General features: G+C 40.4%; 1 protein-coding gene across 1 annotated transcript; it reads left to right on the top strand.

Moving 5' to 3' along the window:
- Positions 1–18,163: 18,163 nt before the first annotated feature.
- Positions 18,164–19,313, top strand: LOC142165505 (uncharacterized). The gene is made up of 3 exons (XM_075224043.1): positions 18,164–18,407; positions 18,725–18,888; positions 19,032–19,313. Exons 1-3 carry the CDS (start codon positions 18,164–18,166, stop codon positions 19,311–19,313), a joined length of 690 nt encoding a protein of 229 aa, XP_075080144.1.
- Positions 19,314–21,235: the final 1,922 nt, after the last annotated feature.

The raw sequence follows: 21,235 nt of genomic DNA, 5'->3' as shown, positions 1-21,235 counted from the left end.
GAGCTTCATTTATTGTCTTACTTGCGTAGTACACCGGATGGAACATTCTGTTGATTCTTTGGCCCAAGACCACCCCGACCGCAACATCACTAGCGTCGCACATGAGCTCAAAGGGCAAGTTCCAATTTGGTGCGGTAATGATGGGGGTAGTCGTCAACTTTTTCTTTAGAAGCTCGAAAGCCTCCATACATTTCTTATCGAACACATATTTTGCATCTTTATCTAGCAATTTACACAACGAGTTAACTACCTTAGAGAAGTCTTTGATGAATCTTCGGTAGAAACCCACTTGTCCAAGAAAACTCCTCACCCCTTTGACAGAAGTAGGGGGAGGGAGCCTTGAGATAACCTCAATTTTCGCCTTATCAACCTCAATCCCTCCTTTTGAAATTTTGTGACCCAACACAATTCCTTCTTCTACCATAAAATGGCATTTCTCCCAATTGAGAACCAAGTTTGTGTCTTCGCATCGGGCCAACACACGATCCAGGTTTTGCAAGCAATCACCAAATGAGTCCCCAACCACACTAAGATTATCCATGAAGACCTCCAATATGTCCTCCACCATGTCAGTGAAGATTGCCATCATACATCATTGGAAGGTCGCTGGTGCATTACATAATCCAAATGGCATTCGAGAGAAAGCGAATGTGCCATAAGGACATGTGAAGGTTGTCATTTCTTGGTCTTCCGAGGTAATGAGAACTTGGTTATAGCCTGAATACCCATCCAGAAAACAATAGAAAGCTCGACCCGCAAGACGATCAAGCATTTGGTCCAAGAACGGCAAAGGGAAATGATCCTTTCTAGTCACCTTGTTCAACTTCCGGTAGTCCATGCATACCCTCCAACCCGTCACAATACGGGTCGGAATAAGTTCATTGTTGTCATTGGTCAGCACCTTCATTCCTCCCTTCTTTGGCACACATTGTACCGGAGAAGTCCACGAACTGTCAGAAATTGGATACACCACCCCAGCGTCAAGCCACTTGATGACTTCCTTTTTAACCACCTCTTGCATGGCCTCATTGAGTCTCCTTTTATGTTCAAGAGACGGCCTAGGATCCTCCTCCAATATTATTTTGTGCATGCAAAACGCGGGGCTAATACCCCGAATATCCGCCAGGTCCATCCAATCGTCCGCTTGCGCTTTTGAAGAACCGCCAAAGTGGCGTCAACCTGCACGTTAGTCAAGCAAGAAGAAAGAATAACCGGTAAAGTGAAATTAGGACCAAGAAATTCATACATGAGGTCAGGAGGAAGTGGTTTCAACTCCAACACCGGTGGCTCCTCAATAGATGGCTTGGTGGGTGGAGTTTTGCGATTTTCAAGATCAAGAGATAACTTCCTCGATTCATAAAAATACGAGCCCATGCCATGTAATGCGTTCACACACTCCACCCTTCTAGCATCATCATCAACATCCTTGTTCAATAGCACGGCCTCAAGTGGGTCCTCAACATTTGCCATTGCGCTTGTGTCATTCACTATCACCGCTGTGAAAATGTCAACAAACGAGCATACCTCGGTACTATTTGGTTGCCTCATTGATTTGCATACGTGGAACACCACCTTTTCATCACCAACATGGAAGGTCAATTCTCCCACTTCCACATCAACCAAGGCCTTCCCTGTAGCTAGGAACGGCCTCCCAAGAATGATAGGCACCTTGAAATCCACTTCGCAATCCAAGATCATGAAATCGGCCGGCAATATGAACTTATCAACACGAACAAGGACATCATCAATAATTCTCAAAGGCCGCTTCATTGACCAGTCCACCATTTGAAGTCTCATAGAAGTTGGACGAGGTTGTCTGATACCCAAGGTCTTGAAGACTAAATATGGCATTAAATTGATACTTGCTCCCAAGTCACAAAGGGCTTTTGCAAAGTCAGCACTTCCAATGGTACATAGGATAGTGAATGCACCAGGATCCTCAAGTTCGGAGCCATAGAATGCACAATTGCGCTCACTTGATGGGTCATCTTGATTGTCTCACACTCCATTGATCTCTTTTTTGTAACTAAATCTTTCATGAACTTTGCGTATCCCGGCATTTGCTCGAGTGCCTCCACCAAAGGCACGTTGATAGTCAAACTCTTCATCATTTCAATGAATTTCTTAAATTGGTTGTCACCCTTTTGCTTGGCCAACCGTTGAGGATAGGGCGGAGGAGGTATAGGCAAGGGTGCCTTGGCTTTTGGCACCACCGGTTCGGGCATATCAATGACGTGTTCCCTAGACGGGTTCACGGCCTCTTGAGTCTCCTCCTCACACTCATAAATTTCAATTCTCAAATCATTATTTGCACTTAGTTCAACAACATCCTCAACTACCAACGAGATCTCATCATTTTGCAACTCATCTTCATCTACCGGAACTTGGTTTCCTCTTGAGGCATGCACATCACCGCCTTTTCCACTTCACATTGTCACTGCCATCACATGATTATTATGCCCACCCTTGGGGTTTACTACCGTATCACTTGGTAGAGCACCCTTTGGGCGAGTATTTAAAGATTGAGAGATTTGGCCTAATTGCACTTCCAAGTTCTGGATAGATGTGTTATGCGAAGCTAATTGGGCCTCGGAATCTTGACTCGTTTTCATCATTTGCTCGAATATGCTCTCTATTCGACCCATGTCATTGCCCGACGAACTCGACCCTTGAGATTGAAACGGAGGCAGGTTATTGGGTTGTTGATACATCGGGGGCCTTTGAAAGCCTTGCCCCCTATTACCTTGTCCACCATTGTTGTTCCAACCACCCTGACCACCATTGTTGTTGTTCCAATTGTTGTTCCCGTTCCAATTACCTTGATTCCCCAAATTATTGTTCCCCCAATTGCCTCCTTGATTGTTGTTGTAATTCCAATTGCCACCTTGTTGATGGCCCCAATTACCTTGGGGTCTCCATTGTTGATTCCCTTGATTACCTTTATTCCCTTGATAGTTGTTGACATATTGGACTTCCTCACTTTGATCATCAAAACCTTCAGTCGAATATCCATTACCATCATTGTTGTTGTCATATTGTTCACAATTACCTTGAGGTTGTTGTCCTCTTTGCCTCCTTTTCAACAAAGAAACACCTTTCATTGCATTGACTTGGCGCAGGTTTTGGACTTGATGCAATTGCGCCTTTGCCAATTGATTCATAGTTGTTGTAAGCTCGGATATAGCTTGGCCATGATCATGCAATTCCTTGTGCAAATGGATGATCGTGGGGTCACCTTGGGGCACGTTTGCTCGGCTTTACCATGCCGAAGAGGTGTCGGCCATTTCATCAAGTACATCACATGCCTCTTGGTAAGAAAGTTTCATAAAGTTCCCTCCGGCCAATTGGTTCACAATGCATTAATTTGTGGTGTTGATGCCCCGATAAAAGGTTTGTTGAATAATAGCCTCGATCATGTCATTATTAGGGCACTCTTTCACCATTGTTCTAATCGTTCCCATATCTCATGCAAAGGTTCCGTTGGCTCTTGTTTGAAAGCTAGAATTTCATCCCGAAGAGCTGCCATATGACTTGGAGAGAAGAACTTGGCAATAAATTTGTCCGCCAATTTATCCCATGTTGTAATATAATGATTGGGGAGCCTTTCTAACTAATCCAATGCTTTACCCCGAAGAGAAAACGGGAAAAGCCTCAATCTCAGCGCATCCTCGGACACGTTTGTCTGCTTGCTACCCCAACATGTATCCACGAACCCCTTCAAGTGCTTCTAGGCATTTTGATTGGAGGCACCCGTGAAATAACCTCTTTACTCGAGCAAGGTCAGCATAATATTTGTGATTTGAAAGTTCCCCGCCCGGATTCGGGGAGGAACAATAGCACTGGTGTATCCTTAATTTGGTGGAACTCTGGGAACCACTCTTGGCGGTGCCGAAGGAGGGTCTGGAATGTTATTGTTCTCATTTGCATTTATATTGACATGTCGGCCTCTCCGTGGGAGTTGAGGTAAGACCTCATCTTGTTCTAGATCCTCTACCTCCTCCCCCGCTATCACATTACCGAGAGGGTCATTTGCAATAAGAGCCATTGTATCTGATTGATCGACACAACAAAGTCAGTAAATAAGAAGGAAAGAGAAGCAAAACACAATACTAGCTACACAAATAATCAACACCGTAAAGCTCCCCGGCAACAGCGCCAAAAAGTGATCGCAGCGGACTCAACCTAAGGAAGACTAGGCGCTAATACTTTTACCCAATAGCGGTATCGGGGTCAATTTTCCACAGAGAACTTCAATTTGGAGTTGAGTGTTTGTATGGTCTAGGACTATGTTTTAGCTCCTAATTGATCTTCTAACATTTTTGGTTTTCTTTTGATTATCAACTCAATATATCAACTACAAATTTAAAGCTAAGTTATGCTAAGATATTAATTCTAAGTTATATGCAATATAGAGAAAAGCACAAGGGTCGTGGCATGTACCTAGGTGGTCAACTAATGGGTAGAGATTCCTAATGCAAGAACGATGAATATGGGACTTATGCTATAACCGTTGCACTTTTTCACCCACTGTCACACCTCTCAGTGGAGAGAGTGATTTTGCCCAATTGACTCTCTCGAGACCAATTGGGTAGGCCAATTTTCCCAAGCAACTTATGGTTCAAATTGGGTAATTACTCTCTCGAGGTTTAACCCCCGTTAATTGGGACTACCATTCTCATAGGTCCATCCCAATTCCTTGTTGGAATTAACCTTGGGGTCATAGACTCTCTTTCTCAAGAGGAGTCAAGACTCACTAAGCTAGACTTAGTGTTTGCAACTACCAAATCTTAATGAAAACATAAGATTAATCCAAATAACAAATACCCAACATCATTCATGCACTAAACAATCACACCTATTAATTACCCACACTAGGGTTGAGCCACAACCCTAGCTAATGGGTTTATCTAGCCATAATAGAAAAAGAAATTGAAGAAATAGAAGATGAAACAACCATATTAATTAATTGCTAATGTTAAACTACAATAATCTATGATGAAAACTAAGCTAAAAATGCCCAAGATAGGCCAAAATATAAGTCTCACGAGCTCAGCTGTTATCCGCCCAAAAATAGAACTAAAGAAAAAACTTCTCCTAAAAAGTAAAATGTTCTATTTATACTACACAGGAAAAACCGGACAAAAATACCCCTGAGGGTCTGGAGCGGACCGCGCACAAATGACGCGCGGCCGCGGAGGGTTTTGGGTCTTCATATCTTGCTTCTGGCACTGGGGACGCGGACCGCACAAAAATGATGCGCGGCCTCGTGAACTTCATCCACGCGGACCGCACTGATTAGGTGTGCGGCCGCGTGGGCTTTTGCCTTGAATGATTGAGTCTCTGACACTCTTAGGCGCGGACCGCTCAGCTTGACTTAAAAATGGCATGGCCTCTGAACTTTCCTGCGCGGCCGCGTGGAAAAATAGTGCGGACCGCGCAGGCTGACCTTGAAAATGCCCATCCTCTAAACTCTCCCGTGCGGCCGCGTGACAAAACAGAGTGGACCGCACAGGTCATTTTGTTCCCCCCTTTTGTTGTCTTTTGAAACTTGGTAGATTTCAATCCTTTTTGAGCCGATCTTTGGTATTTGTCATCTTGTCGCTCAAACCTGCAATCAAGCGCAACTTGTAAGCATTTTAGGACTAATTTATGGCAGTTAATGCACAAAGCTTAGGTAAGAATGGGTATAAAACATGTAGAAATCACAGTTATCAACTTCTTCCTTAATTTTCAGACTCATGTCGGGTTTAAACTTTCTGAGCTTCTGTTTTACCGGTGGACATGTCGGATCAGTTGGCAGTTTGTGGGCCACGACAGATGTGCTCAAACCAGTCATGTCATCATATGACCAGGCGAATATATCCTCATATTCCTTCAGAAATTTTGTGTATTCTTCCTTTTCTGATGGTGACAAATGAACGCTGATCCGAGTTTCTTTGATATTTTCGGCATCTCCTAGGATAACAATCTCGGTCTCATCCAGGTTGGACTTAGGTCTGTTCTTAAAATTTTCAACCTCTTTAACAATCTCTTCCGGTATCATCTTACTCTGAATTTATGTCCGTTTATTGCATTGTCTCGTTGCATGTCACAGCCATTGGTTCATCAAGATAGGCAATAGTAATGTTGTATAAGTAAAGTAATGAGAGAAAATAATAAGAGTAAGATTTGTAAGAAAACCGAAATGCTTTGATAAATTTCATAACTGTTTTGAACATTGGAAGATCTTATTGTGAAAATTCAAAAATGCGAAAGGAAAATCAACTAGTAAAAATAAAAGATAATGCATGATGCTTTGTTCAGCCTTGCTACCCCGAGGCTTTTCGAGATCTGGTGGTTCTGCTGGTCCAATTGTTGAGGCGTGCTTCTCGGCTTACGGCCTGTATGGAAGGGCCTTCCTCCCCCTGCTCCTCGAAAATGACACAACAATCCATGTCATTTTTTTCTAGGAACAAATTCCTCACTACTGCCAGTGCTTCCTCTTCTTCCGACCCATAGATAACATCGGCCGATTGGAAAGTCTGCTCTAAATGTGGTATTGGCTGCTCCAGCGGGTAGTATGGACCGCCCCATGGTGGCGACCAATTGTTGAATTCCTCTCAAGTATACTCATATCCCATACCAAAAGTGGTGCCATGTTTCTTCAGTTTGATAGGCTTGGCGATTCCTTGGAGGTTCTTGCCAAGTCCCTTGCCAGGTTCATATCCGCACCAATTTAGTATGCTCTCAATTTTGTTGCCCCACCACTTGTCTTTGTCGACGACATCGACTCGCTCGATGTGGTGATAGGTTTCCCTGCCTATCCTTCTCCTTCCTCCAATCATTGGGATGGTTTGGCGACTGTATATGGGATTGCTACCGTCGCCGTGAATGATCACCTCTTGGTGGTTCCACTCAAATTTCACTGCCTGATGTAGTATCGATGCTACGGCCCTAGAGCCATGAATCTACGGTTGTCCCAACAACAAGTTGTAAGATGTCGGCACGTCTATAACTTGAAAATAAGCGTCGAACCAAGTAGGCCCCATTTGCAAACACAGGCTAATTTCCCCAATGGTGGATCTTTGGGAACCATCGAAAGTTTTGACGTTGATGGCACCATCCTTGATCTCATGCAGACCCTTTCCCAATGTTTTGAGTGTTACCAACGGACAAATATTGAGGCTGGACCCTCCATCAATCAGGACCCTAGTGATAAAATAATCTTCGTATTGCACGGTGATGTACAACGCTTTATTGTGACTCAACCCTTCTAGTGGCATCTCATCTTCATGAAAAGTGATCTTGTGACTTCCAATACATGTCCTACCATGTTTTCCATTTCTCCTCCGGTGATGTTTCTTGGTACATATGCCTCACTCAGCACCTTCAACAAGGCATTCTTATGTACGTCGGAACTTTACAGAAAAGCTAGGATAGAAATTTGTGCCGGTGTTTTGTTCAGCTGATCAATGACTAAGTATTTCTTAGCTTGTATCTTTCTCAAGAGATCATCAGGACCGATTTCAATGATGGTCGGCCGACCAAAGGCCTGCTTACTCGACTCAGCTAAATGCTTTGGAGTATAAACCACGCCGGTTCTTGTCATACCCTGTGCCGTAACTGTTTCCCCGAATTTAGATTTCCCTTTCCTTCTCGCCTCGGCTGTGTAATCCCAAGGTATGACATTTGTATGGAACGATGTTACGGCTAACATTGTTACTGGGATGGGCACCTTTACTCTGAACGGAGCATGTATTTTGGAGGGTAAAACCGCAACTTCAAACGGTGCATTTGATGGAGACCCAAACTCTACCTCAATTGGTGTTGGCGTCTTTGTGGGGGGGTGCTTCAAACTCAAGTGGTACATACATGTTTAACTCGGCATCCCCAAAAGGCTGAGTCTGGACTACAATCGGATTGAGGGTGACTATCGGCTTCTTTGGTTCGTCACCTTCTGTGATTAAACCGATCAATCCTTTGGGATCCCAATCATCCTCTATTTCAATCATGTGAACACTTCTACCCTTATGGTCCGATAGAGGGTTTTTGCAGACATTCGGAGTAGGCTCATTTGCTACAATGATCTTGTTATCGATCAGAGTCTGGATCTTATCTTTCAGATAGCGGTATTCATCAATGGTATGTCCCTTCATGTCGGAATGGTATGCACAGGAATTATTTGGATTGACCCACTGAGAAGGGTTTTCAGGGATTATAGCAAGGATAGGGGTGATATAACCAGCAGCTTTGAGCCTTTCGTACAGCTAGTCGATCGGTTCGGTAATGGCAGTATACTATTTGGGGGGTCTGTGATCGAAATTTGGTCGAGCTATAGGAAAGTTTTGACGTATGGGAGGTGATTGATAGTGGGATGGCTGAGTATTGTAGGCTTGGTAGACATGTGCAGATTGGGAATATCTGGGTGAAGTAGGTTGATATGTGGGATGTGGGGGTGATTGGTAAATAGGTGGTGGAGTTTGGTAAGAGGGTGAGGGTGCTTGGTAATTCGGGGTAGGCTGATATGTGAGTGGAGGTATCAAATAGGCTTGGTATTTGATAGGGGATTTGGCTCTTCGTGCAACCATTACGACACCTACGACCCTTTTCTTGGACGTACCACCAGACTGTAAAGCCTTATTGGTATCTTGCAAGGCTTCAAAGTTCATAATCATACCACTTTTGATGCCCTCTTCAATCCTTTCACCCAGCTTGATAATGTCGGAAAATTTCTGGCTCTCAATCAACATCAGCCTTTCATAGTACTGCGGGTCTTAAGCCCAGACGAAAAACTTGTTCATTTGTTCTTCTTCTAAAGCAGGACTGACCTTAGCAGCTTCTGATCTCCGGCGAGAGGCATACTCGCGGAATGTTTCTGCGGGCTTCTTCTTTAAGTTATGAATGTAGAACACATCTAGTGCATTTTCTGTGTTGAACCTGAACCTGTCTATAAAGTCGGACGCCATACTCACCCAGTTTGACCATTTCTTCGGGTCTTGGCTAATATACCAATACAGAGCATATCCCTTCAGACTCCTCATGAAAAGCTTCATGCGAATCCTTTCGTCATTCCCTACTCCGACCAGCTTGTCACAATATGTTCTTAAGTGGACTCTCGGATCCCCTGTACCAGCAAACATCTCGAACTTAGGAGGTTTGTACCTCTCGGGCAGTTCGACATCTGGTTGTATGCAAAGATCTTCGTAGTTCAACCCTTCAATCCCCTTACTTCCTTCGACACCATGAATTTGACTAGTCAATTTCTTGAGTTCCGCAGCTAGGTACCTGATGAGTGAGTCTTTATCATCAGACTCGGGTGTGCTTGAGACAGGTTGGGTGGAGGGTGGAATGGTTTCCAGATAGATGGAGGTGTTATGGTGGGCGTGGAAATGGTCATTTGTGGAATTTAGAGGTTCTGGGATGAGTAGTGGAGTGTGGCAAGTATTGCAGTGGTGGTGAGGAGGGGGATGGTTTTGTGGTTTTGGGATGTTTTTTGGAGGTGTGGGGTTCTGAGCGTTTGGAAAATTGATATTTGGAGTGGTGAGGGAAAATGACAAGTTTGCTAGATTCCGAACCTGATCAAGTTCCTCCTGAAATTTCAACAGTTTTTGCTCGAGTTGGAACGCACTTTCTTTGGAGACCTGAGCACCATGAGTGACCTCTACCCGTTTAGTTGAGTTTTCCTTTCTGGTGTTGTTCAAATCTTCCATCTTTCCTTTGTTCCTGCTTCTGATAGGACTAGGAGGAGGAGTGTGTAGAGGGCCCTTTGATCTTGTGGAATATGATGATGATACCAGAGTGCACGAACTAACCTTTGGGGAGGGGAGTAAATAAACAAAAAGTAAAAACAAAAAAGTAACAAGTTAGTGAGGATTATAAGAAAGTGTTGTGATATTTAAACACATAGTGCAAGAATGTAAATCGCGTCCTAATTTGGGAGCCTCGTTGTGCCTGAGGTAGGCCTAGAGACAAATTGATTTGGAGAACTTAGAATGTTAAATGACTTATTTTATTGATAAAAAGTAGATGAATCCCAAAACGACACTAAGTAACAAGGAATAAAATGTCACTAGTGGCCATTGGCCTTATTACATTTATTAAAGCAAAAAGAAAAGATTCCTATCTATTTGGTCCCCGCAGGACCTTCATCAGGTTGAATGCTCTCGTTAATCAAATCCTCCAGCTCGTGTAGGTTCATCAGTAGAAATGCCTTTTCCATGTGTTCTCCTTCATTTCCTTCAGTGCTCTGGCAGTCAGTGACTCTCTTCATCATTTTCCCTCCACTAGTCCAGCAAGATTGAGGGTGTGCTAATCATACTGAAACTGGGGACCTTGTGCCTCATGTTTCTGCAAGACAAAAGGGTTAGGCCCTTACCCCCACCAGACTCGACTATTAAATACCAATAATTGGCATAAAAGCATTTATTTCTCCAAATAAATGCACAAAACGTGATAGTGTCCGTTTGGGTTTTTGTGAAACCCAGTGGACTTTAGACAAGGCTATCTTAAAGAGTCATTATGCGGACAACATAACTGACTCGGCTAGGTTTGACCATGATGCATGAACAGTTTAAACAGAGTAAGGTTTCTATGGGGTTTTAGACTGGTACCCATGAGCGGACAATGCAAGAGAGAAAGGCACGGAAGCGTCGACTACACCGTTGATTGACTGCTTTTACCGCAAATATGCCTTTGCCAGATTTAAAGGGCAATAATATCGGAAGAGCGCAATCACTCATTATAAGCGTTGCTATGGTATTTGTTTGGCACAAGTGGAATATGATGTTGGAAACATGCATATGCAATAATTAAAACAAGTTGTCACGTATTTGCACGTTCATAAAGTAACAATTACAATAATTTAAAACAGTAATAAAGGAGTGCAGTAAAGGAAAACAGTGAAAGAAACAAGAGACAAGTTAGCTTTTTGTAGTAGAAGAGGGAATTAAATGCTTAAAGGTATTAAACAAATAAGGCACATAAAAAATGTAAAATCACAGTAATAGCTTGAAATGGTAAAATCCTAAAAGATCCCCAGCAGAGTCGCCACGCTGTCGCGCCCCTTTTTTTCTCGCGAAATCGGGTTTATGACATTTGGGAGATAACTCGTTCCCGTTCGGGAATTGGGCTTTGAATTGAAGAGTCTCCACTTAATGATTAAAGTGCATTAGGACACTAGGAGGGGTTTGTTTTGAGTAACCAGAGATTGGGTAAGGGCTTGAAATTATCCCAAGCGGAAGGTGTTAGGCACCCCTCAAGATCCACTAGTGTGGTTCCTGGCCAGACTATTGTTGTGACTTAAGTGCAAATAACACATAGTCAAATAAAGGTTTCAAATAAGAGTGGATTTTCACGTAATGGTTACAAATAAACAAAAGTAAGAAAAAGGAACTAAAAAGAGTTAATTTTCTTAAAAGAAATGGTTTAAAAAGATTTAAAAGAAACAAAGAAAATAATGGGAAGGGGGTTCTAGGTTTATTAATAATATGGATCACCCCACACAACATCCGTTAATCACTCCTCAGTGAGGGGCTACATGTGATGTTATCGCGTGGTCATCATATCCATATCTACCCTTTTCCACCCTATTAAGGTATTAAAGCGCGGAATGGTCTCGTTTACTTATTGCATGCTATTACCCGTCCCAATTCTATCACTCCCGGAGGCATTTAGGACTACTAATCCTAAAAGGAGGAGGTATTGGGCTTATTTGTGGTTTCAAAAGGTAAAATACTAAGGCGACAAACAAAACACATATAGCAAGTTTGGGGAAAGCATATAAACAAATAAAAGGGCTCAAACAGACCTCCTTTAAACCAAAGAAAGCATACAATGTAGCATGACTTGCATGTACTATTTAAGATCTGATTAAAACTTAATGGGTCGAGGCAGACTGATTTATTACATAGTTCAGATAAGAAGCTCGAATCAAGGCTGCCTGCTGGTTGTAGCATATAAAATCGGATTTAGTTTATAAACTTTCACCATATGGTTTGCCTAGGGGTTAGACGAAGACCTATAGGCATGATATCTACTGATTCCAGAAATAATGAAGTAAACATAAATACATACTGGCTTAAAACATCGTTTGTTATTAAAGAAAGACGATTTTTAGCAAAAGAGCACAAGTCATTTGTGACTGGTTTTAAACTTATAAGCAAATGAAGCGGTTCAGATTTGGTTGAAGCTCCTACAAGTATTCTTTCTATGTGTTGTCGATTTTGGACACTTTTACAGACATAGCGAGAGTGCAGAAATCCTATAGGCATGGCATCTAAATGTTGTACTTTGTTTAAGCCTATGAACATGATATCTAGATGCAGTTAGTTATTTAAGCCCTATAAACAGGCAGGATATCCATATGAGAGATGCAGAAATTTAACTATAGGCAGGATATCCATATGAATGCAGAATTTCAGAAAACTATAGGCAGGATATCTATATGGGTGCATAATTCCTTATAGGCATAGTATCTACATATGAAAGTGCAGAATTCCTATAGGCAGGATATCTATGTGATACGCAGAGATCAAAAATTCCCTATGAGTAGGATATCTACCACTTTTACATACATAGTTATCCCCCCCCTTTTTCACTAGCCATCCCCAATAGTTTATTACAAAGTTATTACAGTTCAGAAAAAATAAAGTAAAGAAAATACATCAGAAGTTGAAAATTACAAGCAAGGAGAGCCTGATTCAAACTTCCTGTCTGAAGTACGAAGTAAACCAACGCCAAAGATCATGTTTCAAAGCCTTTCTACCACTTGGGTGTGTCAGAGTCCCCTAAGAGTTCCATAAGAACTCCGGGCAGTGCTTACATCCAAATATATCGCCATATTAAGCCAAGGTGTAGTGTGGAAGGGCCAGCCCTCAAGTGTCCAAGTTTAAAGGGAACCAAGGTCCCAAGGCAAGACTCACAAGAGGGGGCAGAACTTAGGAACTAAGAGAGAGTGCAAGTGCAGAATTCTGAAAGGGGGAAAGGGGAAGGGAAACAGTACATATAGGGTTACAGGGAATGGGGAGTTGCAAGAGGTAAAAAGCAGGTTGGTGGGCATAACCCAATAATGGGAGATACTGGCACACCTACATGCCTACTGGAACACATTGTTTAGAGGTTAGGATCCCCTAAGGGATCAAGTTCAAACCATAGACAATAAGTTGCATATTGCCATGTTTCAAACTGTAACTCAAAGCACATAAAGGGAAATGGGGAATAGGGATTCATAGCAGAAACAAGCAAAAGGAAATCAACATACTAGTTTAAGTATTTAACTCTCCAGAAGTAGTAAAGTAGACATAGATGCAGAAAGCTGTAAGTAAACACATTGTGTGATGCTGATGTTAAATTAGGACATACCAGTTTTAAAGAAACAAACAGGGAAAAGCACTAGTCTTGTGAAAGTCAGAATGCATACAAGAAGGAAGAATTCTATTATGTGAGAGTGAGAATTCAGAAGAGATTGTGAATTGTGAAGTCTCCGTTTGTGAAGAAAGGTCGTGCCTTTTATAGTGTGAAAGTCATGAGGAAACAAGGTAAGAAAATATTTGGAAAACTGATTGTCAATCAATTACACAAGACCTCCCTTAATTAAGGGATTCAGATTCAAACGGGTATAAACCAATTAAGGAAAGAAATTAATCAAACACTTTGTACAAAGTAGGCAATTAGGGGTACATACATAAAAGTTATTTAAGGACGGGGTTTTAAAATACACGGTTTGTGCAAATAAGGTAAGAAGATCAGTTAACAACCAGTAAATCAAAAGGGTCTGAGATTTTGTATGAATGAACCAAGTCAGAAAAAATGAAGAAGGGTTTCACTTAGGTCGCGTCACAGAGAAAATTAGTAAACAATGGAAGGAAAGAAATCAATCAGGCTATATTCAAAAGGAATCTTGAAGTAATTGCAAATTTAAAAACCATTTATAGGGAAATTCATCATATATAAAGAGCATGTGAGTTGTTAAGTATGAAAGAAAACTTTCATGTCACTGTAATATCAATAGGAAAAAATAGTGTAGAAGAGTTTTAATAAAAAGGTCAGAATCATATGAAAACAAAGAAGTCCAAACTCAATTCAAAGACTCAAAGAGTTAGGGGTTCTAAAATAAAACCCTAGTTCAATCAAATATATGATCAAACCTGGCAGAACCCCCAAATTTTAGGGTTTCCGCCTTCAATCAAGTACAGAGATGAGAAGAAAAGTGGTCGAAGCAGGCTCAGAGGTTTCAGAGAAGAACTGAAACCTCTTGCATGCTTCTATCAACAACAAAACTCATGAGAAAGCATGATATCAAGGTAACAGGAAAACACAGTAGAAGCGCTCAAAGAAAAAATAGAGGAGAAACATTGATAGGAACAGTGATCATGCTTAAGAAGTTTTTCAGAAGAAACTTAAACAGGGCTTAGTAGAAGGAAAGTAAGGAAGCTTAAGAACTTAGCAGGAAAGTACAGTAGGAGAAACATGTTGGAACATAGTAGAAGAAAAATACAAGAACATAATAGAAAAGCATATGAGAACACAGTATGGAAAACATGGTAGAAGAACATACAAGCATGGAGTATATAAAACACAGTAAAAAGAATATACAAGAACGGAGTATAAAAACTCAGTAGAAGAACATACAAGAACAGAACACAGTAGGAGAACATTCGAGAACGTGGTAGATAAAATACATAGGAGCACAGTAGAGGCAAATACACAAAATAAATGGGAAAAAAAGTCAGAGAAACACTTAAACATTTTTTCAGAAAACCCTAGATCGGAAAGAAAGATTTTGTTTTTTAAAAAAAAAGTAATTTTCGAAAGAGAAGTTAGGGAAATCGTTTGAAAACTCAAGGAGAGCACAGATACACAACGGCTCTAAAGAAATTGGATAAAAACCTCGAAGGGTTAGGGCTTCAGAAGAACCCTAGAAATGAGAAAGGCTTTGAAAGGCCACTGATCTGAGTCGGAGAGGTCAAAAACAGGCTCAGATAACCTTGGTACGTCGGAGCAAGGCCGGAGATGACCCTGGAACCTCGAATCGACAGAGGTCTGTGTTCAACCCTTCATGGTTAGGCCTCGAATCTTCAGGTATCAGGCGCATGGGAGCAAGAGGAGGTGGGTATAAGACTTCCATAGTCTGAGAAGCCATGGATCCCGGTGGGTTTCAAGGTAGAAGTGATGGGAGGCGGCTAGGGTTAGAGAAGGTTCGAGAGTGTTCTGAGAGAGGGGAGGGTTTCAGAGGCGGCTAGTTAGGTGAAATGATTTAGGGTTAAGGGTTGGTGGTGGATTAAAAACGAAAAGGAGGGATTATGGTCGTTGATCATTTTGATCAATGGCTTGGATTTAATGGGGGGTCGGGTGGGCTGAACTTAATTGGATCAGGGACGGGTAGTTTAGGAATTTGGCCGGTCCATTTGAAATTGAAATTGGGGTTAATTGGGGGGTCAATTTGGGCTAAAATTTAAATAGGTAGGGCTAGTATTAAATTGCCACTTTTCCCCTCTTTATTTTTATAAAAAAATAGCAAAATAATTTCTGGAAACAAATTGAAGGTACTAAATTAATTAATAACTAAAAATACTAGGATAAATTTTGTAATTATAAACGCAATTAAATCTTAAAATAGGCTAAAATTGCAATTATGTGCAATTTAATTTTAAAATACTCAATAAATTTGTAAAAAATGTGCAAAAATTACCTTAGCTATGCTTTGGTATAAATATGAGAATACAATAAAGGAATTACCAAAAATGATAATTTGGGAAATAATTATTGGTTTCTTTTTTATTTTAATAAGGCAATAAATTGATTAAAAATCTTTTAAAAATTGGAAAAATAATAAAACACTTGGACATGCTTATATATGCATACATATGCTATTTTGAAAGTATTTTGCATATGAAAAATATATAGGGAAAAATTGGGTATCAAAATGGTGTTCCTTACCTAAGCAGATGTTCATTATGGATCTAGAATATCCTGAGGGTGAGATAGAGGAGGACCTTGTTAAGTTAGAGGGACCTCACTAACTGAGGAATGGGCTGTGCCAGATGGAGATCCTCCCTTGATCTATTTATGTGCTCTAAGTGGTCTTAAGAGGGCTCAAACTATCCATGTCATTGGCTATAGTAATAAAAGACCTACTCAGATACTGTTAGATGGTGGAAGTACCCATAATTTCATTGTTGTTGAATCTGCACAAAGGCTGGGGTGTCATATTTCCCCAACTAAGCTGGGCTATGTCAGCTTGGGCAACAATACTATGGAGGCTACTTCTGGTGAAATGAGGAATTTCCAATGGATGTTACAAGGAACTACCGATACATCAGATTTGATTGTCTTCCCTGTATGGAAGTATGACTTGGTTTCGGGGGCCCTATGGATGAAGACATTGGGTATTGTTACTATAGATTACACTGAGCTTACTATGTCCTTTAACAAGCAATGTAAACATCATGTGTTGAGGTGAGTCACTGAAGATTGCAAGCTTTCAATCTCTAAGGCTATCAATAAGAGTTGCAGTGAAGAGGTCCAATTCTTTATGTTGAAAGTGGTTTCTCCTATTACTGTGATAGAGTGTAAAAACCACCTTAATACTTTTCACTTGCCTGTTGAGGAGCCTCCACCAGATACACTTCAGGAGCTACTTGGGCAGTATCAAATGCTCTTTAGAGAACCAACAGCTTTGCCTCCTCAGAGGGGAGTTTTTGATCATAGAATTCCTCTATAAGAAGGGACTAAACCAATTAACATTAGACCCTATATATACTCTTCTATGAAGAAAGATATTATTGAGAAACTTGTGTTGGAAATATTACAACAAGGTGTTATCCAATATAGCAATAGCCCCTTTTCTTCACTAGTGGTTCTAGTAGGGAAGAAGGATGGATCATGGAGGTTGTGTATTGATTATAGGGAGCTAAATCAATGAACAATTAAGGACAAATTTCCTATTCCTATCATTGATGACCTTTTAGATGAACTCACTGGAGCTACAGCCTTTTCTAAAATTGATCTAAGGCCAGGATACCATTAGATTAGGATGGTACCTGAGGACATTCCAAAAACTACTTTCAAGACTCACTCAGGCCATTATGAATACCTTGTCATGCCATTTGGTTTAACAAATGCCCGTTCTACATTCCAACGTCTTATGAATTATTTGTTTCAACAGTTTCTAAGAAAGTTTGTATTGGTCTTCTTTGATGATATTTTGGTTTATAGTATGCAACTACAGGATCATGTACAACATCTCCAACATGTATTTGAAGTTATGAAGTCTAACAGCCTATTAGCTAAACACTCTAAATGTATTTTTGGAGTGGCAAAAGTGGAGTACTTGAGTCATATTATTTCTGCTACAGGTGTTTCAACTGATGCAAAGAAAATCTTGGTTGTTCAACAATGGCATGTGCCTACTACTCTGAAGCAACTCAGAGGTTTTCTTGGTCTTGCTGGGTATTATAGGAAGTTTATCAAGAATTATGGTCTTATTAGTCAACCTCTCACTGAATTACTCAAGAAGGATATCTTAAATGGTCCATCAGTGCTGAGCAGACATTCATTGCTCTGAAGAAGGCATTAACCACTACTCTTGTCCTAGCCTTGCCCAACTATTCTACCTCTTTTGTGGTTGAAACTGATGCTAGTGGCACGGGTATTAGGGTTGTTCTTATGCAGGAAGGTCATCATGTGGCCTTTATTAGCAAAGGTTTGGCCCCTAGACATGCTGCTCTTTCTGTTTATGAGAGGGAACTTCTGGCCCTTGTTTTTGCTGTGAGCAAGTGGTCTTATTACCTCATGGGACAACATTTCATTATACGAACTAATCAGAAGACTTTGAAGTATCTACTTGAGCAGAAAATCCATACAGATTCTCAAATCAAGTGGATAGCCAAGCTTTTACCCTTTGATTTTGAGATCCAATTTAAGAAGGGCAGGGAGAATATAGTTGCTAATTCCTTATCAAGAGTTCAAGGTGCGGAACTAATGTCATTGCTGGTTTCTTTGTTTCCGCTGAATTGTGGGAAGAAATCACAGCCAGCTGGTCTTCTGATCCTGAGCTAAGTTCCCTAATTTTGTCCTTACAACAGGCCCCTCAAAAACACTTCACTTGGATAAATCATCAACTTAGAAGAAAGGGAAAGTTGGTGATTGGTAATAATGCTGCCTTGAGGACTAAATTGCTTACCTTATGGCATTCAACCCCAATAGGGGCCACTCTGGGTTAGATGCCACCACCAGGAAGGTGCTCACTTATTTCTATTGGAAGAGCATCAGAAAAGACATTGTAACCTTCATTCTTAATTGTACTACCTGCCAAAGGAACAAGTATGATACATCAGCCTCTCCTGGTCTTCTTCAACCTCTTCCTATTCCCCCTTTACCTTGGACTGACATTACCATGGACTTTATTGAGGGACTTCCAAGGTCCAAAGGTAAGACAGTCATTTGGGTCATAGTTGATTGTTTAACTAAGTATGGTCACTCCATTTCTCTCACTCACCCATACATTGCCCAAACCTTGGTCCCTATCTTTTTGGATAACATTTTTAAACTACATGGGTTCCCTGCTTCTATTACCAGTGATCGAGATCCTATCTTTATCAGCTCCTTTTGGAAAGAGTTCCTTATAGCCCAAGTCTTTACCTTGCAGTCTTATACTGCTTACCATCCTCAAACTGATGGCCAAAGTGAGGTGCTCAATAGGTGTCTTGAGACTTATTTAAGGTATTTTGCATTGACTCCCCTGCAGATTGGTCTTCCTTATTACCCTTAGCTGAATGGTGGTACAACTCCACTCCACACTCCTCCGTTAAAACCTCTCCCTTTGAACTTTTATATGGCTATCCTCCCCTCTTACACCTACCCTTCCTTCCTGGTGATACTGATTTTTCTTCTGTTGAGGATATCTTACTCGTAAGAGAATTCAAACTTCAAATGGACAAATTTCATTTGCATAGGGCTCAGCAACGAATGAAGCTCAGGCTGATGCTCATAGATCCGATTAGAGCTTTAATGTTGGGGATTGGGTATTTGTTAAGTTACAACCTTATCGACAGTCCACCTTAGCTGGTTCTCCTTATCACAAGCTCATATCCCGTTACTTTGGTCCCTATCCCATTGTTGAAAAGATTGGTGTTGTTTCTTATAAGCTCTTGTTACCTCCTGAGGTTCTTATCCACCCCACCTTTCATATTTCTCACCACAAAATTTTCCATTCTCTTCCTTTAGAAATTATTCACCCACATGTCTTTGACCTTTCAAGCCACCTTTGTCCAGTTCCTGAGGCTATTCTTGCTCGCCGTTTGATCAAAAGGGGAAACAAGGTTGTTGCTCAGTGACTTGTCAAATGGTCCAACTTAGATGCTTCTTATGCCACCTGGGAATTGGCTTCTGTCCTTCGTACTCGTTTCCCAGCTTTCACCCTTGACGACAAGGGTGATCTTCAACAAGGGGGTATTGATGCACACATTGCAGCAACGTCTAACGTGGCAGCTGAGTTGGCAGCTGAGTGGGATTATTTGAAAGTTAGTTGGGGAAAAGGAGTTAGTTGCAATCTCTATTTTTCAGTTTGTTTTCAACTACATTCTAAATCCCAACTGTATAAGTAGTGAATTGTAATAGATGGAAGCTAGTTTTGAATAGAAAATACTGATTTCCCATCTCTCTTCTCTCTCATTTCTCTTTCTTCCTACCTTCCTTCTATTTCTCTCCTCTGTTCATTCTTCTTCTTCCTTCATTTCATTGTTCTATTGCAGTGTGATACCTAATTGGTATCACCAACCGTAACACTAACAATTATTTCGTGATGTAATTGAACTTTTAGAGTTAATTATTCTTTTCTATAAATATCAAGCTTTACATGGAAGCATACGAACCTTATACTCTTTCTTAAGAATCTCTATTAGGAAGGTTTGGATTGCAATGCAAAATCTTTCTTCATCTATATATGAAAATAAATTCTGATAATTAATTAAGATAATATATGCTTAATGAACAACGAAGTATTAACTATTTATATTGTTTACGCGATACCAAGAAATTGAAGTGTTAATCTTTAAGATTGGACACTGGTTATTGAATAAGCATATATTTGTTACTATTCCGCTAGATGAAGACAAATGGATAATTAGGGAGTTGCAAGTTCTGTTGGTGGAATTGAACTTTAAATTAAAATTGATATTCCACCATGTTCTTCTTGCATTTACAAAGTAAACAACGGTCTACTCATATTGCTCAAATTGCACATGCAATCTCGCGTTCACCTCTTTTATTAATAATCTACCATTTGGCTAATACTTTAACCTCTATGTGGAAAATCTTTTGTATGCAAAAACATATATAGATATATAGGGTATTCGTGTATAAGAGTTAAACTATCACATAAAATCACCACTTCTGAAAGTGAAGAGAAATAAGTACTTATTAATTCCACTCTTATTTGGACTCATTTTCAAATCCTTAATCAAGACCTTTGTTTCAAATTTATTCCTATGCGAAAATATAAAAGAACAAACAATAGCAATATGTCAATATTAGCCAGAAAAGAGCAATAAAAAATAAAGATTGCCAAGCAGCATGTATGGACGACATATGCTTTATTTGACCATATATTTTTAGAATTTGCTAAAAATTAATTAAATGTACAATATACTCTTAGTTAGACACATCAAGAGTTTCATTTATAAGTACATTATGATAAAAAAATATCATCTTGAGTAACCTAACCACATATACATCCTCTAAAGAAGTAGAATAATATATTTGTTAGCCATAAAAAATTGCCACATCACCTTTTCTATGTTAACTTTATTCAACATCCAAAACATAAAAATAAATACCCTACTTGTTGTTCAGGACTTTTGTCTTAAGGAAAAAAAAAAAGGATTTTTGCATCATCCACAAGTAGATATCACAATATATACAAAGCAAGTACAAAGAAGAATTCACTAGACTTTGCGACTGTCACTACCCCGGTTCGCCCTCCGTGAATTGTCATGACGGCACCTAGTCTCTACGACTAGATAAGCCTAACAAATGCGGAATATAAATGAAAATTGTGGAAGAAATAATCAAAAACCAAAATAACTGAATGGAAACAATAGTTATAATGCCGCTCAGCATATACAACACAACATTCTCAAAACCAAGTACACTATCCCAAAACCCGGAAACTCACGAAAATACAAGCCTTTGGAATATCTAACAGTCTAACTCCAGAATATCTAACAAGAAAAACAATACAGAAGGGCAATGTTAATAG

Source organism: Nicotiana tabacum, chromosome 10 (assembly GCF_000715075.1).
Source record: "Nicotiana tabacum cultivar K326 chromosome 10, ASM71507v2, whole genome shotgun sequence".
Lineage (NCBI taxonomy): Eukaryota > Viridiplantae > Streptophyta > Magnoliopsida > Solanales > Solanaceae > Nicotiana > Nicotiana tabacum.
This window is presented reverse-complemented; position numbering and strand designations above follow the sequence as displayed.

Excerpts from the sequence above, each read along its gene's own strand:
- LOC142165505 (XM_075224043.1), top strand. The coding sequence starts at position 18,164 with ATGGCATTCAACCCCAATAGGGGCCACTCTGGGTTAGATGCCACCACC. Across the intron at positions 18,408-18,724 it reads GGGACTTCCAAGGTCCAAAG|ATTGGTCTTCCTTATTACCC; the intron begins GTAAGACAGTCA and ends ACTCCCCTGCAG. Across the intron at positions 18,889-19,031 it reads CTGTTGAGGATATCTTACTC|TCCACCTTAGCTGGTTCTCC; the intron begins GTAAGAGAATTC and ends CCTTATCGACAG.